The sequence below is a fragment of the Chiloscyllium plagiosum genome, unplaced genomic scaffold (genome assembly GCF_037043375.1).
Source record: "Chiloscyllium plagiosum isolate Xiang-an unplaced genomic scaffold, Cpla_swu_hap1 HiC_scaffold_10, whole genome shotgun sequence".
NCBI classification, from domain to species: Eukaryota; Metazoa; Chordata; class Chondrichthyes; order Orectolobiformes; family Hemiscylliidae; genus Chiloscyllium; species Chiloscyllium plagiosum.
The window spans coordinates 21153766-21172061 of NW_028270148.1; the positions used below are offsets into that span (position 1 = coordinate 21153766).

The 18296-nt window shown below is 42.2% G+C and overlaps 1 protein-coding gene across 13 annotated transcripts in view; it reads left to right on the forward strand.

Moving 5' to 3' along the window:
• The window catches only part of cep170aa (centrosomal protein 170Aa), a 168710-nt gene that overhangs the window by 79724 nt on the left and 70690 nt on the right, over nucleotides 1-18296 (forward strand). For 12 of the 13 annotated variants that reach the window (XM_087991188.1, XM_087991194.1, XM_087991193.1 and 9 more), the window contains one exon: nucleotides 17949-18104. The exons of the other annotated variant lie outside the window; for it this stretch is intronic. In XM_087991188.1, coding sequence (XP_087847314.1) covers nucleotides 17949-18104 — 156 coding nt within the window. The remainder of the gene's footprint in view (nucleotides 1-17948; nucleotides 18105-18296) is intronic. 13 annotated transcript variants of the gene reach the window in all.

The following is an 18296-nucleotide window of genomic DNA, read 5'->3' on the forward strand; positions in this document are numbered from 1 at the left end:
TGTAGAGAATCTAATCTTTAAAAAAAAAAATTAAGTCTAATAACTTTGACAAACTAGAACCAACCCATTTGTAAAGAAATTAATAGGTCATCAAGGGTATGAAACAAAACAGCATTTGAAAATCAGCGGAGAATCTGAAGAGATTAGCGCGCTCAGCTCTGAGTAACCATCATCTGACTAAAGAGTACAGCAGCACTCTTAGCTAATATTCCTGAATCCAGAATTCAACAGAGTAGGGCATACCTGATGCAAGAATTCGAAGGAGGAAGTGTTCCTGAAAGAAGATCAATGGAGGGGGCATGGAACTTCCAGAAAACACAGCTATGATTTTAAGAGACTAAGTTCTACTGTTTTGTTATACAAGTTGTAATTGTATTTATTCAAACAGCATACCATTATAATTTTGCATTATTTGGGAATAGTTAGTAGTTAGAGGGGAATTATTCGGTTTGTTAGTGGTTCTGTTGATTTATTCAGTGTTAATCTAAATTGTTATTTGTTGATCATAGAGTGAGTGAAAGGATTTTGTTTTACTTAACCACTCCTTTATGATGAATTTGGGGGTGAGAGTTGGGTTATACCACTTGTCGAACTTTTAACAGATTACGAGATGAGTCATGCCTCCCTGGGTATTTCGGTTGTAGTTTTCGGGGGTGGGCTCGACTTCCGCTTCATTACATTATATACCAATTTCATAAACTCAGTTTAACAGTAACGCATATCAATATGTCAGTACTAATTAGTGGCATTCAAAACCAATCTGGCCTAAATTCTTATATCTTTGGTGATATGTGGTTCCCCACATCTTGATTAAGGAAATTTACATAAAGAGAGAGATGGCTTTACAATTTTGTTACTGACCAGCATAAGAGGATATAATTCAATAAACCTACTCGCTTTCCCACAGTCTAGTGTGCTGGATACTGTAGGGTAGTGGATGAGAGATCAAATTAAGAAGTGAAATTGAATTTAAGAAATCTGGTAATTTGAGCTGGCACCAGAAATATAACCAGGAAAGACATTGGCCTGAATTTCCCATGTCAAGATGATGTAAGGTTTTTATTGTTTTTTAAAAATAAAAGTGGCGGTATCTTGATGGATTCTTGTCTCCATCCTGAGTTGATGATTTTCGCTCAGGCCTATTCATTGTGTGCACTGGTTTGGATCTCAAGGCCATGGTCTGCATTCCTGACCAGGTTGGCTCCACTGGGGATTAGGCATGTCCTAGTCCTCGGTAATTTTTATGGATTTGGGCCAGATTTTTTAAGAGTCATGGTTCATGATAGCACAGTGGTATTGTGAGCCATAGTCCACTCGGAATTATTTTGCAAGGTATTGCCTGTTGTATTTCCCGGAACTGAGAGAGTTGAGGAAGCCAATCGATCTTAGGGTATTAAGAGGAAGAAATAAGGTTGTCTGAATCTTTTGGTAGTTTATGAAAAGAATTTGAGCTGGTACTTTCAAACTGTAATTAAATAATTCTGCATGTCAAGCATGGTAAAGTTTGTTGCAATTTATTTTGCAAGGTACAAGGTCAGTGCATTTTTAAATCTGTGATGGATTAATTTTGATAGATTCCCATCTTATCCTAATAAATTCCATTGAGCACAAACCTGCAGACCTCAACCATTCCTCATATGACAAGCCTTCATCCTCAGGATCATTCTTGTAAACCTCCTATGAGCCTTCTCCAATGTCAGTTCATCCTTTGTTATATACGGGGCCCAAAACTGCTCTTGATATTCCAAATGCTGTATTATCAGAGCCTTATACGGCTTCAGCAGTGTAAATCTGATCTTGTATTCTAGCCCTCTTATTTGCCTTACTAACCACAAACTGAACCTGCATGTTAATCTTGAGAGAATCCTGAACTTGGACTCCAAAATCCCATTGTGTCTCAGATTTCCAAAGACTTTCCCCATTTAGAAAAGAGTCTATACATCTATTCTTGCTATCAATGTGCATAACCTCAGATTTTCCCACGTTGTATTCCATCTGCCACTTCTTTTCCCATTCTGCTAGCTTGTCCAAATCCTTCTGCAACCTCTCCAATTCCTCATCCCTACCTGTCCCAACATCTATCTTTGTCATCTGTAAACCTCGCAACAATGCCCTCAATTCCTTCCTCCAGTGGATATATATAAAATATGACATGAATAGTTGTGATCCCAACACACATCCCAGTGAACTCAGTTAGTCACCAGCTGCAATCCTGAAAAAGATCCTTTTATCCCTACTCGCTCTGCTTTCTGCCAATCCTGTATTCATCTGGGAGAAAGTGAGGACTGCAGATGCTGGAGATCAAAGTCGAGAGTATGGTGCTAGAAAAGCACAGCTGGTCAGACAGCATCCAAGGAGCAGGGAGTATCGACGTTTCGAGCATAAACTCTACATGCCCGTACCTTATACCCAAACACGATAGGCTCTTTCTTAGCAGCCTTCTGTGCAGCACTTTGTCAGAGATCTTCTGGAAATCCAAATAGATCACATTCACTTTGTGTAAGTTGCTTGTTACCTTCCTCAAAGAATTAAAACAGTTTTATTAGGCATGACCGCTTCTTGACAAAACTGTGCTGACTCAGTCCTATTTTACCATGTACTTCCAAGAGTATTTTTGTTCTTCCTTGGGATGAATTTCTGCTGCGCCTCCCAAATTACCCCAGAAACTTCTGCCACTGCTGTCATCCCTGCTAGGATCCCATTGCAATATGCTCTGGGCAGCTTTTCCCTCATGTCTTTATTAAAATTGAATAACCGTAACTATATCAATATGTCTAAGTTCCAGTTTCAATCTCAAACTGCAGACTGAGATCATCTTATGGTCATGACCCCCAAAGGGTTCCTTCACCTTAAGCTCCCCTGTTCCAATCTGCCTCATTACATATTCTCAAATCCAGAATTGCCTGTTCCCTGGTAGGCTGTAGCACAAGTTGCTCCAAAACAAAACATCTTGTAGAAATGTCATATGTTCCTTTTTCTTTTGAACCACTTCCAACCTCATTTTCCCAAACTACCAGAATATTGAAGTCCCCAATGATTATTGTTTTAGTGCCTTTTTTACAAGCTTTTTCTGATTCCTGATTTATTTTCTGCCACTCATCCTGACTATAGCCAGATAGTCTGTACACAGCTCCCTTCAGGGTCTTTTTTTTTCCCTTTGTGGTCCCCCTACTCTACCCACACAGATTATACACTTTCTGACTCTGTCACTGGCTATCAACTTAATTTCATTTCAATATTGACAAGGCAACCCTGCACCCTCTGTCCACCTGCCTTTCCTTTTGATAGGATGGTGTATCCTTTGGAGATTTAGTTTCCAACTCTGATCCCCTTGTAGCTGTGTCTCTGATACCGACAATATGTACTTGCCAATTTCAGCCTGCACTTTAAGATCGTTTACCTTGTTTCATGTATTGCATGCATTTAAGTACAACACCTTCAGTTCTGTGTTGTGACTCTCCCCCTTCTCATAGTTGTCCCCTTATCTGCTGTGCTTAGTTAGATTCTGGGGATCCAAGATGGCAGTGACCTAGGAGGATCGCATTTGCTGCCACAACATCGACAGAGGTAGAACCCATCCCACCTATGTTACTGTGAGTAAAAAAAAACAGTAAAAGAGCTACAGAACCTGAAAATTTCACATACCTTCGTTTTTGCTGCGGGAGAATGCCAAAGAAAGGAGGAATTTTGCCCAGGACTGGGGCCACGTCTCAACCCACCGAGGTGGCCATCTTGCTTACTCACCAGGCACTGGTTGAGGAGCTTGCCAAATCTTGCGAGGTTCTGGGAAAGCAGATTGAAGAGAAGATAGAGAAAAAGCTGTCCCTGGTCTCTGCTATGCTGCATGACCCAGGGAAAAGGACTGATGAGCTCAGGGCCAGACCACACAGGTGGAGGCAGAAGCTGGTTCATCCCAGAGACTGAGTGAAGCCCTGGAAACATAGGTCTGTGGTTTGCTGGATCTGCTGGATGATCTTGAGAATAGGCACAGAAGAAAGAACCTCCGTGTCATTGGCATGCCAGAGGGGATGGAAGGTGAGCATCCAATGGAAATTTTTGAGAAGTGGCTCCCGAATTCCTTAATTTGGAGGCTGAAAAGGGAAGGATGAAGATTGAGAGAGATCAGGTCGTGGCACGAAGGCCAAGAATGGTCCAGCACCCCCTCCCTGTCCTGGTACAGTTCCATCATTACAAAAGACAAACAGTCATGGAAGCATCCAGAGCCCAAAGGAAGGATCCAAGGCCATTGGTGTGTCAGGGCTCCAGGGTCATATTCTTTCAAGACTTTTCAGCAGCAGTGATCTGGAAAAGGAAGTCCTACAATGGCATCAAGAAGAGATTGAGAGAGTTTGGGATGCAGTATTCTCTAAGATATCCAGCAGTGCTTCAGATTAATTATAATGGATCTGTATGTTTATTTGACTCGCCAGAGAAAGCAAGGAACTTTGTGGACACGCTGACTTAAGCCAGACGATTGAATAGGCACAGACAAGAGAGTTGTTCGGGTTTGTCCCTCTTTAGAGAAGACTTGGAGGAGTGTCCTTTCATTAGTAATAAGTTGTGTTAAATTATGCTCGGAATGAATAGAGTATTTACCTTTTAATTTCTAAGTTAAATTATACCAAAAGATGGGTGACGTATTTACTTTAAACTAACTTCTAGATACCCCCTTTGAATGGGGGTAAATTCCTCTAACCAGTGCCTTTGGTGCTTTTTTGTTTTTTGATAGTTTTTGCAAGTTTTGTAGGTTTGTTGGTTGTAGCTATTTTAGTTTGTAGTTTTTGTTTTGTGGACTTTCTTGTGCTGAAGGTCAGTGATTTGTAGTTAGTTCTTCCTCTCTGGAGTCTAAATGGTGCTACTGAAGGTTATGGCTAAGGATGTGTTCAAGTATTATACCTGGAACATTAAAGGGAGTCACTTGCCGGTCAAGAGGAAGAAGGTACTTTCCAGTCTTAAAGGAGAAAGTGTGGATGTTATCCTATTGCGCGAAACACACCTAGATGATGCAGAGCATCTGAAACTTCAACAGAATGGGTATGACCAGGTTTATTTCTCATCTTTTAATACTAGGACCAGGGGAGTGGCTATTCTGGTAAGGAAGAATCCACCATTTAAGTTGTTAGAGTGTATTAAAGACACAGAAGATTTGTAATCCTTAAAGCTTTGATACATGGGGAGGAATACTGAGTCTTATGTTAATTGTGCCTCGGCCCACCCCCTCAAGTTCTTGATAGATGTATTTTCTAGACTGGTTAGCCTCACATCTCAGCAGATTGTCGTAGGGGGACATTTTAATTGTCTAATATGATAGATTCTGTGGTGGACAGATTGCCCAAAGGCCTTCCAATATCATCACAATCTAAGCAATTAAGGGATTTGTGTGTTGAACTGGACAGGTAGATGTTTGGAGGCGCTTTCACCCTACTGGCAGGAATTTTACGTTTTTCTGGAATCCACGCAAATGAATTGATCTCTTTTTGACTCCTGCAGTGCATTTGGGCTTGGTGGTGTCATGTACAATTGGCAATATCACTTTCTAATCACGCTGCAGCATATCTAATGGTCAAGAGTGAAGATACTATGGTAGGTTCGAGGCATTGGTGATTGGATCCTTTTATCCTTAAGATTTGCAGGTGTCGATGTTGGACTGGCGTGGACAAAGTTTAAAAATCAGGATTAGAGTGATGCTGGAAAAGCACAGCAAGCCAGGCAGCATCCGAGGAGCAGGAAAATCTACATTTCGGGCAGGCGCCCTTCCTGATGAAGAGGCAGCATCTCAAAAGCTAGTGTCTCCAAATAAACCTGTTTGACTAAAACCTGAGGTTGTGATTTTTAACTTTGTTCATCCTTGAGTCATAGAGATGTACAGCATGGAAGCAGACCCTTTGGTCCAACCTGTCCATGCCGACCAGATATCCCAACCCAATCTAGTCCCACCTGCCAGCACGCGGCCCATATCCCTCCAAACCCCTCCTATTCAGATGCCCATCCAAATGCCTCTTAAATGTTGCAATTGTACCAGCCTCCACTACTTCCTCTGGCAGCTCATTCCATACACGTACCACCCTCTGCGTGAAAAAGTTGCCTCTTAGGTCTCTTTTATATCTTTCCCCTCTCACCCTAAACCTATGCCCTCTGGTTCTGGACTCCCCGACCCCAGGGAAAAGACTTTGTCTATTTATCCTATCCATGCCCCTCATAATTTAGTATACCTCTATAAGGTCAACCCCCAGCCTCCGAAACTCCAGGGAAAACAGCCTCAGCCTGTTCAGCCTCTCCCTGTAGCTCAAATCCTCCAACCCTGGCAACATCCTTGTCAAACTTTTCTGAACCCTTTCAGGTTTCACAACATCTTTCTGATAGGAAGGAGACCAGAATTGCACGCAGTATTTCAACAGTGGCCTAACCAATGTCCTACACAGCCGCAACATGACCTCCCAACTCCTGTACTCAATACTTTGACCAATAAAGGAAAATATATCAAACGCCACCTTCACTATCCTATCTACCTGCGACTCCACTTTCAAGGAGCTATGAATCTGTACTCCAAGGTCTCTTTGTTCAGCAACACTCCCTAGGACCTTACCATTAAGTGTATAAGTCCTGCTAAGAATTGCTTTCCCAAAATGCAGCACCTCGCATTTATCTGAATTAAACTCCATCTGCCACTTCTCTGCCCATTGGCCCATCTGGTCAAGATTCTGTTGTAATCTGAGGTAACCCTCTTCGCTGTCCACTACACCTCCAATTTTGGTGTAAAGGACAAAAAGTAGAGGACACATCACCGATCCTTGTGGCACTCCACTGGTCACAGGCCTCCTGTCTGAAAAACTACCTTCCACCACCACCCTCTGTCTTCTACCTTTTGAGCCAGTTCGGTATCCAAATGGCTAGTTCTCCCTGTATTCTGTGAGATCTAACCTTGCTAATCAATCTCCCATGTGGAACCTTGTCGTACGCCTAACTGAAGTCCATATAGGTCACATCTACCGCTCTGCCCTCATCAATCCTCTTTGTTACGTCCTCAAAAAACTCAATCAAGTTTGTGAGACATGATTTCCCATCAACAAAGCCATGTTGACTATCCCTAATCAGTCCTTGCCTTTCCAAATAGATGCACATCCTGTCCCTCAGGATTCTGTCCAACAACTTGCCCACCACGATGTCAGGGTCACAGGTCTATAGTTCTCTGGCTTGTCCTTACCACCCTTCTTAAACAGTGGCACCACGTTAGCCAACCTCCAGTCTTCCGGCACCTCACCTGTGACGATCGATGATACAAATATCTCAGCAAGAGGCCCAGCAATCACTTCTCTCGCTTCCCACTGAGTTCTAGGGTACACCTGATCAGGTCCTGGCGATTTATCCACCTTTATGCATTTAAAGACATCCAGCACTTCCTCCTCTGTAATTTGGATATTTTGCAAGGTGTCACCATCTATTTCCCTACAGTCTATATCTTCCATATCCTTTTCCACAGTAAATACTGATGCAAAATACTCGTTTAGTATCTTCCCCCGTTTTCTTCGGCTCCACACAAAGGCCGCCTTGCTGACCGTTGAGGGGCCCTATTTTCTCCCTAGTTACCCTTTTGTCCTTACCGTATTTGTAAAATCCCTTTGGATTCTCCTTAATTCTATTTGCCAAAAATATCTCATGTCCACTTTTTGCCCTCCTGATTTCCCTCTTAAGTATAAAGGCAGTAGGATTATACTTCTTCTAAGGATTCTCTCGATCTATCCTTACATATGCTTCCTTCTTTTTCTTAACCAATCCCTCAATTTCTTTAGTCATCCAGCATTCCCTATATCTACAAGCCTTTCCTTTCACCCTAACATGAATATACTTTCTCTGGATTCTCGTTATCTCATTTCTGAAGGCTTCCCATTTTCCAGCCACCCATTTTCCCATTTTCGCAGCATGTCTCAATTCACTTTCGAAAGTTTTTGCCTAACACCGTCAAAATTGGCCTTTCTCCAATTTAGAACTTCAACTTTTAGATCTGGTCCTTTTCCATCACTATTTTAAAACAAATAGAATTATGGTCACTGGCCCCAAAGTGCTCCCCCAGTGACACCTCAGTCACCTGCCCTGCCTTATTTCCCAAGAGTACGTCACGTTTTGCACCTTCTCTAGTAGGTACATCCACATACTGAATCAGAAAATTTTCTTGTACACACTTAACAAATTCCTCTCCATCTAAACCCTTAACTCTATGACCGTTCCAGTCTATGTTTGGAAAGTTAAAATCCCCTACCATAACCACCCTATTATTCTTACAGATAGCTGAGATCTCCTTACAAGTTTATTTCTCAATTTCCCTGTGACTATTAGGGGGTCTATAATACAATCCCAATAAGGTGATCATCCCTTTCTTATTCCTCAGTTCCACCCAAATAATTTCCCTGGATGTATTTCCAGGAATATCCTCCCTCAGCACAGCTGTAATGCTATCCCTTATCAAAAATGCCACTCCCTCTCCTCTCTTGCCTCCCTTTCTAACTTTCCTGTAGCATTTGTATCCTGAAACATTAAGCTGCCAGTCCTGCACATCCCAGAGCCATGTTTCTGTAATTGTTATGATATCCCAGTCCCATGTTCCTAACCGTGCCCTGAGTTCATCTGCCTTCCCTGTTAGGCCCCTTGCATTGAAATAAATGCAGTTTAATTTATTAGTCCTACCTTGTCCCTGCCTGCCCTGACTGTTTGACCCGTTTCTGTTCTCAACTGTACCAGTCTCAGATTGATCACTTTCCTCATTATCTCCCTAGGTTGCATCCCTCCACCTTACTAGTTGAAATCCTCCCGAGCAGGTCCAGCAAATTTCCCTGCCAGTATATTAGTCCCTTCCAATTTAGGTGCAATCTGTCCTCCTTGTCACTTCTACCCTGAAAGAGATTCAAATGTTCCAAAAATGTGACTCCTCCTTCCATACACCAGCTCCTCAGCCATGCATTCATCTGCTGTATCCTCCTATTCCTGCCCTCACTGGCTTGTCACACCGGGAATAATCCAGATATTACTACTCTCAAGGACCTCCTTTTTAAATTCCTGCCTAACTCCCTTTAATCTCCCTTCAGAATCTCAACCTTTTCCCTTCCTATGTCGTTGGTTCCAATGTGGATAATGACCTCTTGCTGGTCCCCCTTCCCCCATGAGAACATTCTGCGCCCTTTCTGAAACATCCTTGATCCTGGCACCAGGGAAGCAACACACCATTCTGATTTTTTGCTGCTGGCCACAGAAACGGCTGACTGTCCCTCGGACTAGAGAATCCCCAAACACGATTGATCTCTTGGAACCCGACTTACCCCTCATTGCATTAGAGCCAGTCTCCATACCAGAGACTTGGCTGTTCGTGCTACGTTCCCCTGAGAATCCATCTCTTTCACCAGCCCCCCCCACCCCCCCCGCGCCCGCTATATTTTTCAAAACAGAATACTTGTTTGAAATGGGTTTAGCCACAAAAGACTCCTACACTAGTTGCCAACCTCTCTTACCTTTCCTGGAGTTAACCCATCTATGTGACTGTATCTGAGACTTTTTCCCCCATTCCTATAACTGCCATCCATCACATACTGTTGTTGTTGCAAATTTCTCATTGCTTCTGTCTCTCCAACCGATCCATTCGATCTGATAAGATTCGTAACCAACAGCATTTATTGCAGATGTAATCCGCTGTAATCCTTAAACTCTCTGATTTCCCACATCTGACAACCCGCACATTTCACTCTACTAAAGGCCCTTTTTGCTTCTTCTCAATCTATAGACCCCGAAAATAACTCCGTCATTAGATTAGATTACAGTGTGGAAACAGGCCCTTCGGCCCAACAAGTCCACACCGGCCGGCCGAAGCGAAACCCACCCATACCCCTACATTTACCCCTTACCTAACACTACGGGCAATTTAGTATGGCCAATTCACCTGACCCTGCACATCTTTGGACTGTGGGAGGAAACCGGAGGAAACCCACGCAGACACGGGGAGAACGTGCAAACTCCACACAGTCAGTCGCCTGAGGCGGGAATTGAACCCGGGTCTCTGGCGCTGTGAGGCAGCAGTCCTAACCACTGTGCCACCGTGCCGCCCAGTCTTATTCCCCTACAAACAATGCCCCAGGTTAAATTAATAGTTATGGCTTATATTTTTAGTTTAATCAAGAGACATATCTCAAAAAACATATAATCAAGAAAGATCACTACTGCAGACTTTCTGTAGGTCACACTTAAAGCAACAATACACTTATCTGCTTCTGTGCTGTGAACTTCAGCCAACAGTTCCTCCAAAATCAGTTGTGAATTTCACTTTGTTAATTTTCCCAGATGCACTCCGATGTCCAGCGATACGTGAATTCAAACAGCAAAGGCAGTGTCTGTTTCTTTCTCTCTCTCCTGCACTGACCTCACCATGTGCTTCCTTTGTCTGTGCTTCTCCCTTTTAAAACTGTCATTGTTTTGACATTTTTGTTCCAAAGTTCCAAAACAATGCATCAGCATATAAAACAGTAATTGTTGCTCCTGGAATTCAAGGAAATGATCTCCAGCACATAAAATATCTCAAAAAAGGAGCAGCTGTTCCAGACAGAAATTTTTCCTGTCCTCCATCTTGGATTACCCAGAATCCTTGGAATAGCAAGTTTACTGAATTCTTGTCTACTGAATTCAGAAGTTTTTTTTTAGACATTAATTCAGGCTTGGCCATGAATTTTCTGGAACTCATACATTCTCTGGAAAACTGTTAAAGCCTATGATAGGGGGTTAGTTATTTCCTGTTCTGCTAGTAAGAAACAGTGGAAGGCTGAGCAGCAACGCTTGCTCGAGACACCTCTGATGGCAGCTGAAAAGACATACTTTGATAGGCCTTCATTGGCTAAACTGCAGAGGGTCACAGCACTTTGGTCCACACTAAACTTCATGCTCCCTCAGACAGCTAAGGGGGAGCTTACATTTGCAAAACAACGGCTGTTTGAGCATGAGGATAAGCCGGGCAATTACTTAGCATTTCTTGCCAAGCAGTGCTCCTCAAGCTATTACCTCGATCAGAGTGGATACTGGAAATTTGACCCATGATTCTAAAAGGATTAATGTGTCATTTCGGAAATTTTACTCCGAACTGTACCAACCTGTAAGTTGAGGATGGGCGGGTTAGGATATAATCTCCTTTTTTTAAAAAAGAATTTGGACCTTTTGGGAGCAACTCCTGAACAAGAGTCTCTCCTTCAAGCCCGTTGTCGGTGCAAGAGGTTCAGAAGGCTGTGAGGCAGCTTCAGAATGGAATGGCACTTGGTCCTGATGGACTTCCCTGTGAGTTTCATAAGGAATTTATAAGTATACTATCAGCACCGATACTTAGGATGTTTAAGGATTCACATAGCCGTGGCCATCCCTCACCATATTTGAGAGGCAAACTTCTCTCTTGTAAAATAGGGACGGCCATGGAGTACTGTGCTTCTTATAGGCCCATCTCACTCTTGAATGTCTACTTTAAAATCCTATCTAAGGCTCTTGCACTAAGATGAGAAACTGTGCTGCCCTCCATCATTGAGGATCAAACGTGTTTTATAAAAGGTCACAGGTCATTGAATAATGTCGGGAGGTTACCCAATATGATCAAAGTATGTCAACAATGATCGGCACAGGGATTAGTGATCTCTTTAGATGCGGAGAAGGCATTTGACTGGTTCGAGTGGCCATATCTTTTTTTATACTTTAAAGCAGTTTGGCTTGGGTGAGGGCTTTATCAGAAGGGTAAAGGTTTTGTATAGTGACCTTCTTGCCACGGGTCCTCGTCAATGGTGTGCAGTCAAGCAATTTCAATATCCTTAAGGGCAGTTGACAGGGCTGCCCTTATCACCATTGCTTTTTTTTTCTTGGTGATTGAACTGCTGGCAGAGGCAATATATTGGAATCCCAATATATCTGCCCCAAAGTGGGGACAAAGTCACCTATTACTGTGGGCTTTTGCTATGTTTCGTTGATCTGTATTATCATTACACATGTTTTTGTTTCGTTACTAGTTATTGTTTATTTATGTAATTTGAGTTTCTTTGTATTGTTTTGAATTGTTTTGTGTTTGTTATATTCAAAAACCTTTTTTCTTAAATTTTTTTTTAAAGAAGGTTAGAGTCTGTCCTGCTTGTTCTGGAAACTGCTGGATAACCTTTAACCTTTAACCTTTCTCATACAGCTGAAATCTCGAGGTTTAAAGCTCTGTTCGCTGTCCTAGTTATGTTATTTTCCAGAAGTCTTGATTCCAGCATGATTCAAATGGAGTCTATCCCTTTGGAACAGGTCCCTCCTTCCCCAGTACTATTGCCAGTGTCCCATGACTTCAAACACATTTCTCCTGTAACAATCTTTGAGCCACTTGCTTTTTGTTTTAAATTTTGCTGACCCTGTGCTAATTTGCTCTTTGCTCAGGTAATAATCTGAAGATTTTTATCTTTTTGGTTCTGCTTTATAATTTTAGCCCCTAGCTGCTCGCATTACCTCAAAAGTACCTCTTTCCACCTACACCATTGGTTCTTATGCAGACAACTGGGTTTTTTCCTTTCCTCTCCAAAATCTCTTCACCCAGACACTCACTAAAGTCTTTGGGGCTCTCAATCCTGGCCACTGTGTCTATTCCTCTTGACCGTACTATCCCTGATTTGCAAGAACATTTACTTCTCCAACCTTCCCCCACCCCCACCTTTTGATCTTTTAGTTATAAGATTATGTATCCCGCCCCACTAGCTACCTGATGAAGGAGCAGCCCTCCAAAAGCTTGTATTTTCAAATAAACCTGTTGGACTATAACCTGATGCCATGTGACTTTTCAACTTTCTAAATAGTGGACAGGATTTTAGGAAACCTGAATTGAGTTCCTTGTTACAGAATTCCTAAACTTTGATCTACTGTTGAATGCCCTGAGGAACTCCTGAAGTATTGTTCTTGGACTGAGGTGATTTCAACAACAACAGCAATCATCTTTTGTCATAGGTTTGACTCCAACAGTGAGGAGTCACAATAGACACCATCCCCTGCCCACTTCCCTGTCTTACCTTCAGTGTTCAGCTGAAATATGCTGAATTGTACCAAAAATGTCAGGAACTGATGGAATAGAAAGCTAAGTGTTATTGAGTAGGTATTTTCGAGCAAGTACTGCTTGACTGCACTGTCAATGACACTTTTCATTACTGATATTCAAGAATAGATTAGTAACTGACCTGATTGGATTAGTTTACTTTCTGTATACAGGACACATCTGGGCTATTTTACATACTCTTATAGGTGCATGTACTGTAGCTTGGTTAGAGGCACAGCAAGTTCTGAAGGACAAGTCTTCAATAATATTGCTGAAATGTTGTCAGGGTTCATAGCCTTTGCAGTTTCCAGTGCTTTCTTAATATCAAATGGAGTGGATCGTCTTAGTTGAAGACTGGCAACTGTGACGCAGGAGACTTCAGGAGGAAGTCAAAATGCATCTTTCATTTGATAGTTCTGGCTGAAGATGGATGCAAGTGCTTCAATTTTGATTTTTGAACTGGTGTTGGTTCCTCCATCATTGAGATTGGGAATATTTATGAAAATGCATCCTCCCTTTAGTTACAACTGGATGTAACAGGACTGCAGGCCTTTAATAGGATCTGTTAATTGTGGGATTGTTTTGCTCTATCTGTCACTTGCTGCTTCTGCTGTTTGGCACTCAGTAATCTTGTAGCTTGACCAGATTGACCCCTCATTTTTTAGGTATTCCTGGTGCTGTTTGTGGAAGAACCTTCAGTACTTTTTTTTAACCAAAGTTGATCTCCGGGTTGATGGTCATGGTAGAGTGGAAGATATCAGGCCAGAAGATTACAGCTTGTGGTTGAGTCCAATTGTGCTGCTACTGATGGCCTACTGCATCTCTCAGTTGCTAGATCAGTTGTTTGTGCATCATCACTGCTAATCTTCAATGTAAAACAGGATTTTGTCTCCGTAAGGACTGCAGTGGTCACTCCCGTCAGTGCTGTCAATGATGGATACATCTGCAGTAAGTAGATTGGTGAGGATTTGGTCAAATAAGCTTTCCCATTCTGGTCCCCTTGCGATTTGCTGCAAACTCACTCTGACAGTTCTTTTGGACTCAACCAACTCAACTCGAATTAAAATTTTGGGTTAGAGCCCCTGGGTTGGTCACATGTCACAACTGCGTTCCAAATCTTTTTCAGCCAACTCAAGGAAGATACTGTAACAAGAGGAGGAAAAAGGAAGGGCTACAAAGACTCCCTGCGGGTTTCCCTCAGAAGTACAACATAAATGTCAATGAGTGGGAGACCCTCTTGGATATGAAACTAACTTGGAAGAAGCTCCAGTTTGATTGGATACAATTCTTTGAGAACACCTGGCAAGAGAAAGTACTGAAAAGGAACCAGAGAAAGGAATGCCAGTGATTTGAAGGCCAAAGGTCCAATTCCACTTCCTGGAAACACCTGCCAAATTTGTAGTCTGTCAGCTCCAGGATTGGGCTCATCAGCCATGCAAGGACACACAGGACGCATGACCAGAGACATGCAATTTTCTAGGTGGACAATCAGTCATTAGCGAGTCATTGCAGACAATGACTTACAGAATAGCTTGGGATTCTGCATAATTTTGCTTGTGTTTTCTTATGACCCCTCTCTGCTCTTCTAATTGCTTTCTTAATGAATAATTTTATTGTCACGTGCATTTTACAGTGAGCAAAACAGGAAATAGTGATTTTTTTTTTTTGCCTGATGCCACAATCTGGTACCATTTTAAATAGTTTTAAGAGTAAGAAAAAAAAACGTTGTGGGCAAATTGGAGGTGATTATAAAAGAGTATTTACAGACATTTAGAGAGGCAAAAATTGATTAGGGATAGTCAGCATGGTTTTGTGCAAGGAAAACAGCATCTCACAAACTTGGTTTGCGTTTTTTGAGGAAGTTACCTAAAAGATTGGCAGAGCAGCAAACGTTTATTTGGATTTTGGTAAAGCCTTTGACAAGGTGTGCATGGTAGACTAAATAGTAAAGGTAGGTTACATGGGATTCAGGGTGTGCTTGCCAATTGGATATATTATTATCTTAAAAGCAGGAGACAGAATAATGGTGGAGTGTTGTATTTCAGACTGGAGACCTGTGACCAGTGGTGTTCCACAGGGATCGGTTCCGGATCCCCTCTTGTTTATCATTTGTATAAGCGATGTCGATGAGAATATCAAAGGCGTGATTAGTAAGTTTGCGGATGACGCCAAAATTGATGACATTGTAGACCATGAAGGTTTTCTAAGATTACAAAGGGATCTTGATCAAATGGGTCAATGGGCTGAAAAATGGCAGATGGAGTTCAGTCTGGATAAATGTGAGGTATTGCATTTTGGTACAACAAACAAGGGTAGGGTTCATACAATTAAGGTCGGGTGTTGGGTAGTGTTGTAGAACAGAGGAGCTAAGGAGTGCAGGTACATAATTCTTTGAAGTATGTGTCATATATAGACAAGAAAATGTGTTGTTGAAACAGCGCAGCAGGTCAGGCAGCATCCAGGGAACAGGAGAATCGACATTTCGGGCATAAGCCCTTCTTCAGGAACGTCGATTTTCCTGTTCCCTGGATGCTGCCTGACCTGCTGCGCTGTTCCAGCAACACATTTTCAGCTCTGATCTCCAGCATCTGCAGACCTCACTTTCTCCTCATATATAGACAAGGTGATTTAAAAAAAAGGTTTGGTATGCTTGCCTTCATTGCTCAGTCCTTTGAGTGTAAGAGTTGGGAAGTCATTTTGAGGTTGTCCAGGACATTGAGGCCTTTTCTGGAATACTGTGTACAGTTCTGGTCACCCAGTTATAGGAAGGATATTATCAAGTTGGAGAGGTTTCAGAAGAGATTTACCCGGAAGTTGCCAGCTATGGAAGGTTTGAGTTATAAAGGCTGGAGCATGGGGGGGTTCACTGGAGCATGGGGGGGTTGACAGAAGGTTATAAAATGAGTGATATAGATGGAGTTAATGGTAGTTGTCTTTTCCAGTGCATGAGAAATTTCAAGCCTAGAGGGTACATTTTTAAGGTTAGTGGGGAGAGATTTTTAAAAAAAAAAGACAAGGCAATTTTATTTAAAAGAGGGTGGATCACAGAACTCCCTGAGAAAGTGGTTGACGTGGTTACAATTATAGCGTTTAAAAGAAATTTGGATAGATACGTGAATGAGAGGTTTGTAGGGATATGGGCCAGGAGCAGGCAGGTGGGACCAGTTTAGCCTGGACTGATTTGAACCAAAGGGTCTGTTTCCACGCTGTATGACTCAATATAGCTTAGTCTATCAGTCCTGAGCCAGCATATCAATGATGCCTGTGTTGCCATCTCTACTCCACTGTCTTGTCGCCACCTGCACCAGACCCTTCAACATCAGAGTCACTTCTCTTGACACTGCGCCCACCTCGTCACTGTCACTGTGATGCCTTTCTGCCACTAGCGCCAGACCCAACCAACAACTAAATTGCCAGTCCTCAGGTGCCATCTTTCGTTGCTGGGCCCACCACGCTGCAGATTTTGATGGCAGGTTCCATGCTCTCACCCCAGAAAGTATGTAGGAGCTCACTCGCTACCTCGAAGTCCGTGCAGGGCCCGCCTGATACCGCCAGTGGTAAATAAACAGAAACATGTATGTAAGTAAAAGTTTTCTTTTTTAAAAAAAGGAAAAGAAAGAAAAGCAGGTGGACCGGTCAAGCCCTGGCACAGAAGCCTTGTTCCATGACCATTTAACTCAGTGTATTACCTCCCTGCACTTTCTCTGCTTCACTAGGGCCTCCGTAGATTTGCTCCCTTTGTGCCTGCTAAAAGCCCCTCTTTTCTGGTGTAGAGTAGCTGTCAAAGACTCCCAGTCAACTTCCTCCTCACTGTAGAACACTGTCCACATCTGGTGGGACAAAATACTCCCAGGGGTCATACTGTGTGGGACATTATAAAGTATGGTTCCATGAGAATGAGTGTGTCAGGTTGTTGCTTGACTAGTGTGTGGTACTGCTCTTGCATGTTAGTAAATGGGACTTTACAGGGTCAACAGGCTGGGTTGACCAGTGTTGCTTCTAGTGATAAGGTTGATGTTGGGCCATCTACCTGGTTTCTTTCCTTTTTTTAAAAAAAAAAGCTTTATAGCAGTTTGCCATCAAGTGGAGGCCAAATCTTGAATGTATTTAAGACAGGTTAGCTCAGGTTGAGGTTCTGGATGTAGGTTTGCTCGTTGAGTTGGTAGGTACGGTTTCAGATGTTTCATCACCAAACTAAGTAACATCAGTGAGTCTCCAGATGAAGCACTGGTGGTATGGCCCGCTTTTTATTTGTTTATCCCTAAACACACACACAGCGGGCCATACCACCAAGTGCTTCATCCGGAGACTCACTGATGATGTTACCAAGTATAGTGGACAGTTAATCTTTGATAGGTTAGCAAGGAAAACACCACTAAGGTTATTTTGTTGACTTGATTGCCGAAGCACTAAATGGTTCAGGCTGGCAGCTGCATCCATCAGATTGATCACTACATGTTTACAATTGAGAATTTTTAGGGTGAACGATTTGGCTGCCTAATGGAAGGGGCCTCCTCTTCTCTCTAAAATAGGAGTGTATCCATCTTATTCGGAAAATGTGGTAATAAGAAATTAGATCATTCTTCATGTGTTGTGGGCAACCTAAATTTAATGATGGAAAACTTTTCACTTCCATGGCATATTCCATTGTCTCCATTTTATCCAGTTAAAGTACTGTACTTGTTAATAAAAATGCACAAAAACACTATCCTATCTAAATTGCATTGGTGTGATTTTAGTAGCATATGTTACAGTGCTAACTTAATTTATTTTGTATAAAAAAACTACTTGGGACAAGGAACAACTTCTCAGCCCTTATTTATTGATCAATTTTGTTTTTGCAGTTTATGCTTCTAATAAATTTTACTTATTCTTACAATAGGTATTTGGAATAGTAGATTCCCCCAATTACTCTGGCAGTGGTATAACAAGGCCAGTCATTGCTGAACAAAAGATCAAGTGGCAGCCAAATTCTACTGAACAAGCAACTGATGCAAGAAATGGAGAACTTAGTAAAGAGCTTTTGAATGACTCAGAGGTGAGTCATCTGAAGAAATATTGACAAAATTTGCATGAATATATTTGTCCCAAATCTTTCAAATATCAGAAGGATTTTTAAATACAAGGCCTAAAGTTCGTTCTTTGCCAGTTAAAACAAATTTTTGCTGCATTCCTGAATGATGGAACTTTCTTCAGTAAGCAGCCAAGCCACACAAACTGGGATGGTCAC